The sequence below is a fragment of the Prionailurus bengalensis genome, chromosome C1 (assembly GCF_016509475.1).
Source record: "Prionailurus bengalensis isolate Pbe53 chromosome C1, Fcat_Pben_1.1_paternal_pri, whole genome shotgun sequence".
NCBI lineage: Eukaryota > Metazoa > Chordata > Mammalia > Carnivora > Felidae > Prionailurus > Prionailurus bengalensis.
This window is the reverse complement of record NC_057345.1, coordinates 106,763,356-106,781,230: the sequence shown is the minus strand read 5'-3', so window position 1 is coordinate 106,781,230 and position 17,875 is coordinate 106,763,356. Positions and strand designations below refer to the sequence as shown.

The 17,875-nt window shown below is 50.7% G+C and overlaps 1 protein-coding gene across 1 annotated transcript; it reads right to left on the bottom strand.

The window, feature by feature from the left end:
- Positions 1 to 10,957: 10,957 nt before the first annotated feature.
- Positions 10,958 to 17,875, bottom strand: RIIAD1 (regulatory subunit of type II PKA R-subunit domain containing 1). Its single transcript, XM_043576335.1, has 5 exons — positions 17,743 to 17,875; positions 17,172 to 17,248; positions 13,176 to 13,222; positions 11,687 to 11,814; positions 10,958 to 11,078 (listed from the first exon to the last, which is right to left on the bottom strand). The coding sequence occupies exons 1-4, from the start codon at positions 17,824 to 17,826 to the stop codon at positions 11,744 to 11,746; spliced, it is 279 nt and encodes a 92-aa protein (XP_043432270.1). The 5' UTR covers positions 17,827 to 17,875; the 3' UTR covers positions 10,958 to 11,078; positions 11,687 to 11,743.

The following is a 17,875-nucleotide window of genomic DNA, read 5'->3' as shown; positions in this document are numbered from 1 at the left end:
TGTTACCTATCTTGTGGTGATGGTTAATTTGAAAAACTTACTAAAATGTACGTTTTAAATTGGTGAGTTTTAATGTAAATAAATTATACTTCAATAAAAAAAAACTTTTAATGTTTATTTATTTTGAGAGAGAGAGAGAAAGAGAGAGAACAAGTGGGCAGAGAGGGAGAGAGAGAGAGAAAGACAGAATCTGAAGCAGGCTCCAGACTCTGAGCTGTCAGCGCAGAGCCCGACGAAGAGCTTGAACCCACAAACCATGAGATCATGATCTGAGCCGAAGTCAGACGTTTAACTGACTGAGCCACCCAGGCACCCCAATAAAGGATGATTTTTTAAAGCTGGCTCAGGTGTAGAAACAGGAAGGAACTATAAGGTTTTCTCTTTTAATGAATTGTAACTTTTTATCAGGTGGCTGTCCTCAGCCTCCTGATTGTCCATCCTTGATTTCTTTTTATGGTACAGATTGGGCAATAATAGCCTTGTTGAGAGGTGCCTGGGTGGCTCAGTCGGTTAAGTGTCCAACTTTGGCTCAGGTGATGACCTCACAGTTCGTGAGTTCGAGCCCCATGTCTCTGTGCTGACAGCTCGGAGCCTGGAGCCTGCTTCAGATTCTGTGTCTCCCTCTCTCTCTGCCCCTCCGCCACTTGCTCTATCTCTCTCTCTCAAAAATAAACATTAAAAAAAAATAGCCTTGTTGAGTGCCATCTATCTCGTTCCTAGGAAAGCTATGTTCTGTGAATCATCTCCAGCAATCTGCCAATCAGATTCAGACCCTGGATGCCTGTCCAACCTTCCCGCCCAGTGCAGTAATTCAGTTACTTTGATTCCAACAGTTAGGCACCCACCACCTGCCTGTTCCAGTGCCCTGCCATCCCCACTGCTACCAGTGAGCCCAGTTCTGTGACAGTTCAGCACTAGCCTTTAGGGCGAGGCCATCCCTGAGCTTCTCAATGAAACTGGTGCCTGTCTCACCAGGACATTCTTCATCGCTTCAGTAGATGGACTACCCTTGGGCCCTCTCATGGAACATAATCATGACTTTTCTGGCTTTACTTAGCATATTTACTCTAAGATGCCCACGTTTTTTAGCCCTTTGATGTTTTCTTCCACCATCTACCATGACTGTTCTGGCATTTTTGTAAAATTTTTTATTATTTATTTTTGAGAGAGAGAGAGAGACAGAGCACGAACAGGGGAGGGGCAGAGCCAGGGGGAGACACAGAATCTGAAGCAGGCTCCAGGCTCTGAGCTGTCAGCACAGAGCCCGACACGGGGCTCGAACTCACAAACTGAGATCATGACCTGAGCCAAAGTCAGATGCTTAACTGAGCCACCCAGGCACCCTGTTCTGGCATTTCTGCTTCACTTAATGTGGGCCATGGCTTCCTCTGACTTTCTAAGAGGCACCTTATCCGAGTATTAGCAACATCTCTTGGGGGCCTTGTTAGAGCATTAAGTCCTGTATCACGGGAAGTTACTTCCATATCCATCTTCCTTATCAAACTTTATATCCCACCCTCCTTGATCCAACACTTCATAACCCAGCCCAACACATCTTCAACCATCTGCAGCCAGTACATGCTGGCCAGGCCCACCGGTGTCTGCAGGGCAGTCTTCCATGAGGGGGCACCCAGCTGGGTAAGGGAGGAGGGATGGCCTCTGACAGGAAGAAGTAGGTACTTTCGCAGGCCAGAGGGATGCAGGAGAATGGGGGATTCAGGATGTTCAAAAGCATCGACCCAGATGTCCCAGTCCGTGTCTCCTTCCAAACAGACCTGCCAGAGTTAAGAATTCAAACTTCTCGGGAGCTCTCCTACTGTCATAATTAAATCTTGGAGCTTATTCTCAGGGTCCTGAAGATGCAGGAGGTAAAAGTCTCTTTATAAATTGCCAAGGAGGGCCTCAGGCTTTACAGTCGGCCTTTAGCTGGTGATTAATTACCCTCAGCCCTTCATCACCTTTTCCCCCGAGGTATCAAGAGCCTCCAGCAGAGCAGCCGCCCAATCCCACGGTCTTTATAACTTCTCAGACACGGTGTATTTCCCCCACGGATGCATTGCCTTTCCCCAGGATCCCATCCTACTTCACGGCCAGTGAGGGTTTCAACAATTGCACTGATCCAGTGTGCGGGGGCCACTCATGCTCTACCTACAACCGAGGATGGGGGCCTCACTGCCAGCTGGCCAACAGGTGATTCGGCTTTGAAATCCTTTGAAATCCCCATTTGTTTTCCCATGGTGCGAGGCTGCGTCAGGTGTGCCCACTGCCGCGTCCAGTCGTGTGGCGCTGCTCCAGCTTCCTGATCAAGAGGAAGAAGAAGACACCCAGCACCCAGCCAGATAACCGAAGGCTCACAACTCCTTCTGCTACAACAGGCTTGTTTCACCGCAAGACTGTGGGCATGGGTGGGCACGGGTGGGCACCGAGCTGCTGACCAAAGGCATGGTGCAGCGGTGATCAGGAAGCAGAGATCCAGCCAGCGAAAACCTGCCACCTCCTGTGTGAGGACTGCTGTCAACAAGAAAGCCCGGGCCACCCTCAGTAGCACCAGGCACACGACCCGCAAGAGCAAGTACCGCCCAGATGTGCACATGGCTGCCAGAAGCTTGTGCAGGTGAAGAGGGAGCCGCCCCCACCAAGAGCTCCTGAGCACCTGCCCCCACCTCCAAAGCAATAAAGATGTCAACCACACCAATCTATCAGTAAAATATAAAAAATAAAACAAAATCACAGTTTAGATTCAGCTCTCCTTGGTAGTCTTGGCACCCATTCTTGGCAGGTTGAGTTTCCGGGCAAACACACTTTGAGACCGAAATCTGAGTAAAGGGTGCCACTGGCTGGCTCAGTCGGTGGAGGGTGGGACTCTCCATCTCAGGGTTGTGAGTTCCAGCCCCATGCTGGGTGTAGAGATTACTTAAAAACAATAAATAAAGTGTGTTTTGTTTTGTTTTTTAAAGAAATCTGAGTAAAGGCTTATGAAGCTTGTGTTGGTATCAGTACCACCTGAGAGCGAGAAGTCCACAGAATTGGACACAGGAACTCTGGAGCTCTTGTGACCCTTCAGAGTTTTCCCCGCAGTGGCAAGAGAATCAGACCTCTGTCCTCCCACACTGACCAACCGCTACAGGCTGTCTCAGAAGGGGGTGTGGACTTGGATGATTTTTCAATGGAGGGCAATCCCTAGATGGGTCTCAGCTGAGAACTGTTAGCCACCAAAATTCCCAGCAGCATGGACAGGAGGGGGCACAGGGGTGAGTGTCAGTCCTGAAGAGGGGTGTCCGGATGGATGGCACAGCATAGCATCCACTACAGCACCTTTAGGCACTGAGGACAGCCACAGACAACTTCTCTTCCCTCCTAGGTGGTCTGGGGTGGGCAGGCAGGGCCATCAGCTGAGGGAAAAAAATCAGAAAGTGGCATAGTCCAAAACCAAACAATGTGTTTGGATTGTATAGATGAGTCCTAACACCACTATGACCTCTTCAGTACATGTGATCAAGAATACACTGGGCAGCTCACCTTCCTAGAAGCGGGGGACTTCCCTTCTTTACACTCAATAGATGTTCCCATATCTCGTTCAAGACGAAGTGCAGAACAGTGAATTCACGAAACTCATGGAGCCGGAAATGGTTTTGAGTGAGATATAGCTAGCACTCAATGTTAGCCGAAGGGATGACTGGATTTTGTCCTCACCTACAGTTAGAAGGCTGGTTAACTACCCAGAGGTATAACACTTCCGTGTTCCTGAACTGTCATGTAGCCGTGCTTTGTTCTCCCAGCTAAATAATTCTAGGTTTATTTTTTCTAGCATGAAATACTGGAATCACATTAGATGGGAAATCAGGGGGTTGCCAGCCCCTCTGCCACTCATCAGTGGGCAAGTTTCTTCAACTGTCACTAAGATCGGACTTGTGGATCTAAGGCAATTTCCACTTGGAGAAGGTCTACAATTCAGTCCTCTTTGGCATTTGGTTTTCTTTTCTCTAGTCATGAAGTGTGGAAATGAATCACAGTAATCAACTGAGCCTCGTTCCATCAGATTCTGTTTTCAGGTACTTGTTAATTGGACAATGAAGCCACCCTACAGCTATCAGACAACTACTAGCATTTTGTTCTCCCCACCCCCAGAGATCCTCACGTCTCTGTACTTCTTTGAGGGCTCCGTGTTGTCACTTCTCCACCCTGATGACGCAAGAATAGGGTACGTTGTGAAGTCCTGCTTCTGAAGGATCTCCGATTCCAGTCCCCCTGGGGCCTGTGAGAGATGGGGTCAGAAGTGTGATTACTGAAGCACTATGTTGGGCCCGGAAGAAGCTTTCTTGAGAAAGCTCTACATCATCAGTCTCACAGTAAATAGTCCTAAACTCCAACATGTTAACTTGCATTTAGTTTACTCCCTTTCTTCACCAGGGCACCCACTGTGACCTGTCCTCGGTAACCAATCCTGGCCCTGGAGAGAGAATGCGCTGAGTTCTGCTGCTTCGTTGAAATAATACCACGGGCCAGACATGGGTATGGGTGCCTGGGTGCGTAATGACAGCCCTCACAACAAATCCACAAGGGAATGTTATTCCCCTTGAGAGATGAAGAAACTCAGCAACCCAAGGGAACAAAAAGGGCTGGTTTAAGAACGCTGAGGGCCTGGGTGCCTGAGTTGGTTAAGCATCCAACTCTGGACTTGGGCTCAGCTTCTCTCGGTTCATGAGTTTGGGCCCTCCATCAGGCTCTGCACTCAGAGTGCAGAGCCTGCCTGGGATTCCCTCGCTCTCTGTCCCTCCCCCACTCACACACTCTCTCAAAATAAGTAAAAATAAATAAACTTAAAAAAAAAGAACACTGAGAGTCTATTGTTTTTCAACAAGCATTTAGGGAGAGGCAATGGTACGTAAGGCACATTTGGTTCTTTTGGATCAAAGCTGAATTTTCCCAAGGATGTCCATAGGCACAGGCCGACCTGCTCCCAGGGAGATGTTTTTGTGCATCGAATATTAGCATCCCTAGAGTTTGGTCATGTCAGTGATGCTCAAACATAACATCTAGTAGCATGCCCCTCTGTGAAAAGCAAGGCCCTGACAGACTGTGTTAAACACAGACATAAAAGTGAGGCAAGACTTCAGCAAGAACTTCCCTTGGAGGAAATGAGAACTGCTCTTCAGAGCTAACAATGGGGAGATGTGGTATTAGTAACTTGGGCCCACAATCCTGGTCCATCTGGTGGTGTTCTGTTCCCACACTGGGACACATTGTCTGCTCACCCCCTTTGCATGCCCATCATGAGTTGCATGTTTCTCTTCCTTCACCTTTGAAACTGTATTATAATTATCTATCTATGCATCTGTCTTCCTTCACTAGACTGTGAGTTCCACGAGGGAAGAGTATTTTATTCCCCAAACTTTGCATCCTGGCTACATAGTATACCTCAATATTTGATGAATGAATGAATGATCAACCTTCCAAGGTTTTTTTTCTTCCGGCACTTTTAAGAAGGAAACATTCAGGGGCATCTGGGTGGCTCAGTCAGTTAAGCATCTGACTTTAGCTCAGGTCATGATCTTATGGTCCATGAGTTCAAGCCCTGCGTCGGGCTCTGTGCTGACACCTCAGAGCCTGGAGCCTGCTTCGGATTCTGTGTCTCCCTCTCTCTCTGCCCCTCCCCCAGTCACACTCTGTCTTACTCTCAAAAATAAACAAACGTTAAACTTAAAAAAAAAAAAAAGAAAGAAAGAAACATCCAGGAGTTCATGGAACAGGACTGCTAGAGACGAGGCCCTGGGTGTTGTAACTTCTGAAGAAACTTCCTTCTACAGGAATCTGTGAATTTGTGACCATTTCCCCATTCCTAAGCCCTGTTTCTCTTGAGCTGACCGTTTCACTCAGGCCTGGAACGGGCGGTCTCCAGGGGCGTCCCGGCTCCGCAGCCATGCCCAGGAGAGGGCGGTAGAAGCCCGTCTGGCTGGAAGGAGAGGACCTCACCCTCTAGATGCTGCCCTTTCTCCTTGCCATCCCTGTGCCTCAAGCCTGGGGCGATCCAGGGGCGCTTGGGTGGCTCAGAGCCTGCTGCGGATTCTGGGTCTCCCTCTCTCTCTGCCCCTTCCCCACTTGTGCTCGCTCTCTCTCTCAAGAATAAAATAAGTATTTAGGAAAAAAAAAAAAAAAAAAGACTGGGGCGATTCTTCCTGCAGGCCTGTGAGAGCCACTGCCCCAAGTGTGAGGAGGAAGAGCTGACACAGGTCATTCCGGGTCACAAGGTGGCATAGTTAGGTATGCCTGTTAGTCCCCATTACCTCCGATATCAGGTCCAACCTGTGCAACATTTCCAAGAGGCTCCTACCGTTTTTAGCCCGAAGGTAAACCAGATCTCAAGAGATGAAAAATGCCAGATAGCTGGATGCCCAACCAGCTCCCCTTACAAGAGCCCACCCTTGACCCGGCTGCCACGGCTGACTACCGCCCTTCCTCAGCGGCAGCCTCCGCCGCCACGCTAGGTGCATCACACCCACCTCCCCAGTTCACATCCGCTAGGAAGTCCACTCAGCCGGACCCCCATCGACCCCGCTGCAGCGGTTCACACTAACTTCGCCCACAGCCCAGTTGTAAACCCAGTGGACACCTCCGGGTCTGAATCCATCTCCGTTTCCCCTGCCCCCTGCTTCCCTTCTGTGTGAGTGATCCCGTCACTTCTCCCTCTGCCCATACAAGAAGCCAGGAAGTCATTCTAGAGCCTGTGCCTTCCCTTAGAACTCCACCGCATTCAAACTGCATCCCGCCAACTCCTCCTAACACTAGACTTCATCTGTTTCCAGCACAGATCAGCACCCGCCCCCCACCCCGCACTGCAGCCTTGGGCGGGGCGGGACAATTAAAAATGTCTGGGGAAGGCTGGACAGTTGGATCCCTAGGAAAGGACTCGGAGAAAGTGCCTATCTCAGGCATCGTGGGTTGACTAAACACTGGACTTCCCAGCCTCCCTTGAGGAGGAGGCCATGTACACAGGTCTGGTTGATGAGATGGTAGTGGGAGCTGGCGGTGGGGGGCGGAGTGTTCTGGGGAAGACCCACTTTCCAGAAAAGAAAGACAAGTATCCCTGGTATAGTCCCTTCCTGCTGATCCTTCAGCCTTGCGGGAAGGGGGAAACTGCAGAGGCAGGTCCTGAGACCACTCTGGACCCAACATGTGTGAGAAGCAAGGCCTGCGCCCTAAATAGAGGCTTCCTCTCAGAGCAGGTGATCCCAGCTGGACCGCCAGCCCCATGAAGGCCTGGAGAAGAGAATCCAAGCAGAGTTCGAAGGTCTTGGCTTGGGAGCTCCTCTGGCACGTGTGAAGGAGAAAAGACCTGTGTGTCTGGAACTCCTGAGGCAGGAGTCAGGGGGCCCGAAAAGTCCGAGAGGGAGAGGGGGTCTTGCAAGGCTCCAAGGCTCCTGGAGAGCCATCTGGATTTTAAGTGCCTGGAAGACCACGGGAGGGTTTCAGGCAGGAGAGTGACAGTCTGACTCAGGTTTCTTAGAGGATCATACTAGCCAGGACATGGAGAAGGAACCATGGAGGCCAGACACTGCTTTGGGGCTGACCCAACAGCAATTCCCACTCTTCTCTGGACACGTTCTTCCCTAGAAGCTAGAGGAATTAAAGGTTCCCTTTCCTGGTCGCTAGAGCACCTGGGTAGACCTCACAACCCTGATCTGGCCTGTGAGAGGAAGGTGACGGGGACTTCCAGGAAAACTTCTCTTCTCCTTCCTTCTCCCCGCCTGGAGTACAGAAGCAGCCCCTCCCAACAGTGAGGCCCCAGGCTAAGGCAGAAGACACGGAAGCCCGTCTGGATGCTGGTTGACACCACTGAAATTTTGGATCTTGCCTACAGCCTGGGGTTCTATTGGGTGAGAAGAATAACGCCCCACTGGTGAGAGCGGCTGTAAATTGATTTTCTGTTCCACGCAGAGCAGCTCACAAAGTGGGCAGGAGTCGGCACAGACCTGCTAAGATGCGGGTGGGGAGGTGGTGTGGACTATGGGGCTCTCCATTTCTAGTCCGAGTTTCCCCTAGTTGGTCTTCACACTCTGACACTTCCTAAACGCACATCTCTTCATGAACTGTTAGTTTAAAATCTTTTGCTGGCTCTTCATTGCCTGCATGATACAAATCCCCCTCCCGTGCCCAGCAGGCAGTGCCCTTTGTGACTTGTCCCACCTTCCCATCTGGCATCTTCTCCCACCACTCCCGCCCCTGCACTGTGCCCACCTCCAGTCAGACCCCCTCGTGAACACTGCCCACATGCCAGGCACTGTCCCTGTTTTGTCCCTAACCCAGCAGCCCCAAGAGGAACAAATTACATGTTTTGGTTTATAGGTGAGAAAGCTAACCTCACGGAAGTTAAGTGCCTTGGCCAAGGCCACACATCTAGTAAGTGCTGGGTCAGGACTTAAACTCTGGTGGCCTTTCAAAACAAATCACAGATGGATTTTTCTCACTTGTCCAGAAGTCTGAAGGCAGGCATGTGCTAGGCTGTTCAAGTGCTCAAAGATGCCACCAGGGCCTCAGTCTTCTGATCTTTCCTCTCTGCCACTCTGGAGGACTGGCTCTCTCACCCTCCTGCCCATCCCTTCACGGCCTTACCACAGCTTCTTGGCTCTAGACATCACATGCAGGTTCAAATCAGGAAGGTGAGAAAGTTGGGGGGTGGGGCACACCATCTTCATCTGTCAAACTCCCTCTCCCCCTTATTTTTGTTAGAAAGTAAAAGCTTTCCTAGAAACCCACAGTGTGTTTGTATACGTGGCTGCCCTTGCTGCAAGGCAGGCTGGGAAACCAAGGAATGTAGTTGCTGCTCACTAAATGCCATCCTTCCACCGCTTGGGGCCGAGCCCACTGCTGCCCTCAACAAAGCCGACGCTCCATTAGCAAGAAAGGGGCAAGGATGGGGCACCTGGGTGGCTCAGTCGGTTAAGTATCCGACTTCAACTCAGGTCATGATCCCACAGTCCATGAGTTCAAGCCCCACTTCCAGCTCTTTGCTGACAGCTCAGAGCCTGGAGCCTGCTTCGGATTCTGTGTCTCCCTCTCTCTGCCCCTCCCCTGCTCATGCTCTGTCTCTGTCTCAAAAATAAATACATTAAGAAAAAGGGGGGGGGGCAAGGATGAGCCGGCAACAAACAGGGTCTGCCACCACCACCCTCAGCAAAATGGAAGCACCTGTGGCACCCTGACTCCCCCACCCCCACATCTCCCTGGCAAATCCCTTCCCACCTAGCACATGTCAGTTCCCCTGAGGCTTCCCTCACTCCTGCAGACTGACAACGTATTCTCTTCCCTCCTCCTTTATATGTACCTACTTCTGTCGCCAGTGTCTAACTTTACAGTCTGTGTTTGTGGTGTTGTTTAGAGAAAGAGAGTGAATGAGTGGGGGAGAGGGACAGAGAGCACGAGAGTCCCAAGCAGGCTCCACGCTCATCTGAGCCCGATGCAGGGCTTGATCCCACCACCCTGGGATCATGACCTGAGCCAAAATCAAGAGTTGGACGCTCAAACGACTGAGCCACCAAGGGGCCCTACATTCTAGCCTTTATAGTGGCTGATATAACACGACTGCTCACTCAGTTATGCAAGCATTCATTCTTCCCACAGATGGTCACTGAGCACTAGCTGTGTGCCAGACACTGGGCCGGAAGTCAGAAACTCAGCACTGAACAAGTCCGGTTTATAGATTTGGTCCCTGCTCTGATGGAGCTTTCAGTCTAAAAGGCGAGAGATCCAAACGGTTAAGGTTTGGGGAGAAAACCTGCACATCTCCTCCCAGACTTTAAGCCATCACGTGGCAGGATGGCCTCCCCATCGCACCCAGTGGACCTGGCAGACTGTGTCCCACAGAGCAGGTGCACTGTGACCACGTGCCAAATGCATGCTTTCCTTGGCTCGCAAATACATGCTAATCAAAATGCATTTCTTCTTCCTGCCAGGAAACCCCCCAGGAATGAGCCACTGTACCCTCACAGGATCACATCATACACTCAAGCATCTGAATAACACCTCGTTCTCTCCCCACCTTGCTGCAGGCCTCTCCTCCCAGGAAAGTTTCTAAGAGTGTCTAATTTAACACTTCACATCAGAGGTCCTCAGCACATGTGTGTTTTCTGCTGAAGACTTCGTTCAGATTTTCTAAACAGGGACACCTCACTGTCGGAGCCACAGCTGCTGAAGTGTGATTCTGAAAGTACCCAAATAACTCCTCAGGTTCCTGTTCTATAGCTTATCATGAATAGTTTTAATAGTTCTTGAGATGCTCTTCTACTACGGCAGGTGCTGGCAGCTGGGAACAAGATGGACGAGATTGCTTGTGACTGTGCCTGTTGCTATGGTGATGTGGACACAAGACACACAGGTGAGAGGTCCTTCAAACGGTGGGATGTGGAGGTCAGAGAGGTGGGGCATAAACACAGGAAACGTCTATGCCTTCTGGGCCTGGAAAGGACCTCTCAAGGCCAACTGGTCCACTCCCCTGCCTGTTAGCTGAAAACCAAATGGATGGGTGGCTTGTTGCTAAAAATCCTCAAGAACAAATTCCACCACCTCGAGTCACCTGTTAGAGTCATATTTCACAAGACATATTACCTTATTACCTTAAATGGGTTTTCTCGGTCCCATCTCGTTTTCTCACCGTCCTTCAAGCGGGTTCTGGTGTCACTGCTAAAGAGGTTTGTCATCGCCCGCACACTCTGTACAGTAACCCAGAAGGGAAGATGAAAGAAAAATCCCCAAAGAGCCCTGCTGAAGCGTGGGCTCAGCTTGTTTCCACCCCAATCAGTTGTCCACAGGGTCCCCACAGGACCCCCCCGCAGTCTCCACAGGGTCCCCATCCCTGTTCTGTCCAGCCCTGGCTCTGGGAGCAAGAGGCGGGCTGGCCTAGTGGGTCAGAGTGGGAGCAGAGCTACCCCCACACAGAAGGACTTCCTCCTCTGGAGTGAAATACAGCGGAAACATCTGTTTTTAATGAGTAGCTTTGCAAGCCTTTGTAACAGCAGACCAGGCCCGAGGCGGCCTGGAAACCCACACTGATGGCACCAGGGCTCTCCTGCTTCCAGGCGGTCCTGCAAAACACAAACGGTGCTGTTAAATCAGGAACGTGGCCCTGTCCCACCTCACACCAAACAATCCCAGCCCACAAAATCACTTCAGAAATCATCCTGCCTGAAAAATGTAAGATAGCCCTCATGGCAGAGCCTGGTATAAAGATGTCCCCCCTCCACCAAGCAGGAAAGCCCCCAGCCCAAGATGCAAAGAGGGAAACTGCTCCTGCCCCTTCCAGAAGCAATGGGAAGCCCCCACACCAGGGGCTTAAAGAAAAGGGCACTGTGGGAGCACTCGGGGCCCTGCAGTCCTACAGCAGGGTGCGGGCAGAGCGGGCCCTACCCCATTTCCCTGGCTCTCTTCACTCCCTTCACTCCCACACGCCTGCATTTCACTAGGCTCAGAAGACAGATGTCTCTTCCTGCCATGGACATGCCAGACAAACCCTGGGCCGCTCTTCACAGTCCCTAATTCCCCAAAATAGTGTCAAGAAAACTAAACACTGTGTGAAACTTCTCTGCAGCTTCTCCCTTTGGTTTCCTTCCCACCCGGCTGAGAACACGGGAACACGGTGCTTATTTTGACAGGAGTAAAGAAGCCTCTGTCTGTAAGTGAGGTTAACACCCACCCTGAGGCTGTGTTCTTGCTGGTCTCTCTCAGCAGCTGAGCATCAAGATTCTGCTAATTAAGCTGCTTTCTTCTCCTTAATTAGCTGCATGTGAATCTTGTTGGGAAGTCTTGGATCCGTGAAATACTCTGGGATAAGAATCGAAAAGAGAAAATTATCTAAACCCAAGGGGAAAAGGCAGGGAGGGAGATGGCTTACTCGGCTCAAAAGCCAGCATGGCTCGGCCTCAGTAGGGCTGTTCCCGGCAGCCCAGCTTTCCGAGGTACAGGGAGAGGTCACAGCAGATCCGGAGGTCGCTGTCCCCCCCCGAGCCTGCCAGCTCAGGCCTTCCCAGGAAGGGCTTACACAGGATGGCTCCGGTCCATTCCCCGCTGCCCGGCAGCCTGTCGGCGTGCTGAAACACAGGGAGCCATCAGAGGGCTAAGGGATCTCGGGGTTTTCTGCTCCCGGCCCATCCTGGGGCCCAAACAAATGCCAAGTGTTATTCTTGCCTCAGCTTAGCTTGCCAGCTCGTCTAGGAGACATCACGCCCTCTCCTCTCTGAGAATATCCTCTCCGAGGAGAGCCAGGCTCTAACACGATGACGCCAGAGGAGGGTTTTCATACACCCGGCATGATGTGAATCAGAGGCGGCATCTGCTGTGGCAGCAAAGACACACTAGACTCACTCAGAAATGGTGCGAGGCCAAAACCACTCCCTGGGCTAACAGGACCCAAGAAAGTGTCCAACCCAGCCCTTCCTTCTAAATACCTTTGACCTTAAGCCAGCGGCTGGGGAGTGGGAGGTAGTGGAGCCCATTAGGATAACCTGGGGAGCCTTTACAACTGCGGGGCTGGGCCCCAACCCTGGGCTAATTAAATAATCACCTCAGGGAGTATGCCTAGGCATCAGCATTTCTTAAAAAGCATGTCTTAAAAGCTCCCCAGGTGATTCTAATGCGTAGCCAGGGGGCAGAACCCTGCTTTAGGATTCTTGGGGTGGGGAAAGAGCTGCCAGTATGCTCAGTCCTTTAAGCGTCAGCTTAAACACAGGTTAAGCCTTCGTGAGTTCGAGCCCCATGTCAGGCTCCCTGCTGACAGCTCAGAGCCTGGAACCTGCTTTGGATTCTGTGTCTCCCTCTCTTTCTGCCCCTCCCCTGCTCATGCCCTGTGTGTGTGTGTGTGTGTGTGTGTGTGTGTGTGTGTGTGTGTGTCTTTCTCAAAAATAAATAAACATTAAAAAAAAAAAAGAGCTGCCAGTATGTTCCTCTGGGAATCTCAAAATTCTTCATGGTTTTCACCAGGAGGAAGCTCCGCCTCCTTTCTGATCTGTCCTCATTTTGAGGAAGTGACAGTGGAAGAAAGGGCCTTCTGAACAAAGCTCCCTGGGGGGACATCAGGTGAATAGGTACCCAGACTCCCAGGGAGAATCGTGGGCTCGTCCAGAGTCCAAATCTGCGATAATACAAACGTGCTGGTTTCTCAGACACCAAAACCGACGCTGCCTTACCTGCAGCAAATTCTTGGATGTCATCCGGTCTTTTCAAAAACATTTCTCTGGAAAACATGAGGGATAAGGGCAGGAGTAAAGCTGGCTTGAAGGCAGGCTGTGCTCGGGCTGGGCTGTGGGTCCTGCACTTTCAGGGAATGGACCCGCCCAGGGGTCAGTCAGCCGGAGGGCTCCCGACAAAGACCCTCCCACTGGTGACTGTCCTTTGGGTCCTGCTCAGAGGCAGGGGGCAAAGTGTTCCAGATGGCACTAAGCCCGGGCATTGCTTGCCCCCCCAGGACAGCTGCGCCACAGCCCAGCGAGGCTTGTCATTCATTCAACAAACATTTTCACAGAACCGGAGGCCAAGCCACAGGCGGGCGGTGAAGGCCCACTGCCTAGTCCTCCAGGCACAGATACACAACCCCACAGCCCGAGGATCACATTCAACCATGGATTCCCACAGGGGCCAGGGGACAATACCATCAACAAAGCCGAGAAGATGAACTTGAGCTGCCGGTGGGGCCTGGTCCCTCACAGAGTTTTATGGTTCATAAAGAATGTTCACAAATGTTATCTCACTTTACAACCCTGGGAAACAGCAATGAGCTGTTTTACATATGAAAGAAATCAAACCTTCAAAAGGTTAATCATTTGCCCAAGTTCATAAAGTGAGTAAATACAGGGCCAAGGGCCCAGGTCTTGTGGTGCCAAGGTCAGTGCTCTCTACATCACATCTCGTCAGCCACGGATGCCCTTGCCCATCAGCCTGGAAGAAGGCCTCCCCACCCAGAAAGCCCTGCCTCCCAAGCTTTAAGAATTTGGCCTCCCTCCTCCTTGAATTCCATTTGAGAATTACTGAGCACAGATTTTGTGTAAGTAACTATACTGGATACGAGGGAATGATTTTTTTTTTTTTTAAGATAAAATACAGCACCCCCTCAAAGAAATTAGTCAAGTAAAAGAGAAGGGGTAAGTTCTTTTTTTTTTTTAATTTTTTTTTTTAAACGTTTATTTATTTTTGAGACAGGGAGAGATAGCATGAACGGGGGAGGGTCAGAGAGAGAGGGAGACACAGAATCTGAAACAGGCTCCAGGCTCTGAGCTGTCAGCATAGAGCCTGACGCAGGGCTCGAACTCATGGACCGCGAGATCATGACCTGAGCCAAAGTCGGATGCCTAACCAACTGAGCCACCCAGGTGCCCGGAGAAGGGGTAGGTTCTCAAATGTCCAAAAGGCCAAGCAACCTCCAGGAAGGGCTATAAGAGGGTGTTAACAGTGTGCTGCAGACAGGGAGACAGTTACTGAGAGTGGCAGGGGGAATCTTCACAGAGCAGCTGGCACCCCTTGAGGTGCACGTGAGATTTCAGTAGACAGGACAAGGGCATCCCACACCGAGGTGGGCAGCAAAGGCCCAGACATGAAAGGAAACAGCTCGTGTTCTGTGGATGGTGAACTCCTCAGGGTAGGGACTGGGTCCTGTCCACCTTTGAAACCCCAGGGTCAGAAGAGCACTTGGAGTGTCAGCACCCTCGACAATGTCAATGGGGTCAGTGGAATGATGAGGTTCCGTCTGGCTGGTTGGGGGGCAGGCACATACAACAGGGGAAAGCAAAGGGGCCGTATTATGGAGAGCTGGAAGGCCAGGGAGAGACGATTACACTCAGTTCAGGAGGCGAGGGGGTGGGTGAATAACACTCAGACTAGTCCCAAAGTGGAACATACCCGGCATGAGAATGGGGGGGGGGGGGTTCTAGGAGATACCATTGAGCAACTGTCACAAAAGAGCATGTACTGTAGAATTCCACTTACTAAAGTGCAAAAAAGGCAAAACAAATCTGTGCTAAGACAAGTCAGGATCCTGGCTACATTTTGGGGGGGGATGTGCTTGAAAGGGGCCAAGGGCCCCTTGGAAGGGTCTGAGGGGCTAGTCAGGTTCTATTTCTTGATCTGGACCCTAGTACCATGTATATTCTACATCTTGTGAAAGTTCACTCAGGTTAGGGTATGCTACTTTTTATTACATTTCAACAGAATGTTAAAAAAAAAAAAAAGGCAGAGGGGGCATTACTGTGGAGTCACTGAAGATTTTTCCAGCCAAGGAATGACATTATCACTTCTAAATTTTGGGAAGATTCATCTGCCTAGCTATATACTAAAATATTTAATAATGCCTTTCTACAATTTCCCTACTCTTCCCATTTTTCAGGTCTAAAATTCAAGATATAAGAGTTCCATACAGTGTGTACAAGTATACCCTGGAAAGCTGTGACTGAATGACCATAAATCATTAGGATCTGGAAAACCCAAGTGGAGAGCTTGCTTCCCAACAAAAACACTTTGGAGCTTCTCACGGGTTAGAGTGAGTCTAGAACAGAGACCTGAAGAACAGGTGAGGGCAGGTATGCTGTCCAATTCCATCCCCTCCTCTCCCTTCCTCTTTTCCCAAGGGGACAACCATCTGAAGTATCCAGTACACTTCCTCTCCTCCTCCCACCTCCACCTCAGAAAGAGAAAGGCCTAAAAGGGGCCAGGAGAATTTCCTGTAGGTAGCTTCAAGATCAGCAAAGGGAAAATCCTGGCGGCTTCCCTGGCCTGGAAGGTAGGAATAATAAGGAAGAGAAGGGGCTATTCTTGAAGCAGCCAGGCAGACACCCAGTTCTTCCTAGAAACTTCCTGGACAGAGAAGTTGGGCCATCCCTGACATGTGACTAAAACACCACCCTTTTCATTCACCACCACCTCACAACACCTTGTGTTTGTGAACAATGCAAATGATTTAATTCAGGCTTTTAACATCTCTCCCTAACCTCCCTGCTGGAGTCATTCCTAATGTGGACTGCAAGCTCCCTGGATATGAATGATGTCAACCTTTACTTCCCTTTAGAAGAAAAAGTACAAAGGGGCGCCTGGGCAGCTCCGTCGGTTAAGCACACAACTCTTAATCTCGGCTCAGGTCGTGATCTCACGGTTCGTGATCGAGCCCCATGTGGGGCTCTGCATTGACAGCACAAAGCCTGCTTGGGATTCTCTCTCTCTCCCTCACCGTCTGTACCCCACCCCCACCTCCTCTTATGCGGGTACACACACACTCTAATTATTAAACTTTAAAAAAAAGAAAAAGAAAAAGTGCAAAAGTGATGGCCTGCTCCCCAGGACTGACATTGACAAAAGACCCCTAAACTATTTTTTGCCCAAGCCTTATGCCTGGCCCAAATAAACCAACCTTCACAGAGAAGTTTCTATTTTCCTTTTCTCCATCTCCTATCTGCCCTGTGAGAATCTGCTGCCATTGGAGAAATGACTAGGATATGAAGAACAAACGGTAAGATCCAGGAAAGACAAAGGAGTGTCAAAAATAACAAAATAGTGTCCTACACCCAATGGCTGCCTGTTGAGTTTCTCAATGCCAAATTACCTCTTCCAAGTGTCAGAAGATACATACTTACCTTTACAGCTAAAATGACTGAATATTCATATTTTTGAGAATTGAGAGATAACTGAAGAAAACCTCTAGAGATAACTTAAGAACACTCTGGGTGCCACAAATCCCAGAGTTAGAAAAAACTCAATTTCAAAATATTCTCTAACTTCTGAGGCGCCTGGGTGGCTCAGCCAGTTAAGCGTCCAGCTTTGGCTCAGGTCGTGATCTCATGGTTCATGAGTTCGAGCCCCACGCAAAGGGCTCTGTGCTGACAGGTCAGAGCCTGGAACCTGCTTCAGATTCTGTGTCTCCCTCTCTCTGTCCCTCCCGCTCATGCTCTCTCTCAAAAATAAACATTAAAAAAAAAACTTTTAATAAAAAATAAAATATTCTCAACCTTTAAAATATATTTATATGTGTACACACACACACACACACACACACACACACACACACACACAATACCTTTCTGACCCTAAAGGCAGCAATAAGGAGTGTTTAAAGAAAGAAGCGGTCAGTCACACTCATGTCTCCGCAGCCAAGATCTGGTCATATTTCCCACTAGTTGTGGCCGGCTGGGAAAACCACCTACCTGAAGAAACCACTTATGAGCAACTCCACTTCTTTGTGCGTCCTTAGATATTTTTCGTTAGCAATCCGAGTCTGAATCTGGGGGAACGAGAGCAAAAAGGTCACGCTCCATGAGGAGCCAGATTTCAGGGTTCAAGACCTGCGGGGGTGAGGCCTTGGGGAAACAAGATGAGCCTCTGACCTGGGTCTCTCCCCGGGATGTGTGACATTTTAAGCTGCCTGCTTTCTTACAGATCAACACCCCCACGCCGCCGCCTGCTCGGGCTCAGGGGCCATTACTAAGGCCGGGTCTCCACCGCCCGGAAGTTCTTGTCTGGATCGAAGGTACTGTCTCCGGGAATAACTTCGATCCACTTCCCCGTCTAAATGCCCGCTGTAGTTCTTCCTGCAGGCGCCTGTCGGGCTCGGTTTAGGGCCCCCGAGCCCAGGGGTCCGCCGGGGGCCCCCCAGCCGTCCGCCCCTTTACCCGGGAACAGGCCCTCGCGCTCCTCCTCCCGGACCTCCCCCCGTTTGCGGCCCCCGTCCCGGGGGAGCCGCCCTTTGACGGAGGCGGGAGTGGGGGGCGCACCCACCTTGAAGCGGCTTAGCTGCTCCTGCTGCGCGGGGCTCAGCGCCCCGGGGTCCGGCCCCAGAAACCCGCCCTGCAGCGTCGCCATCTTGTCCGGGTCGTCAAGGCGACGGGCCAAGCGGCCGAAGAGGCCCCGC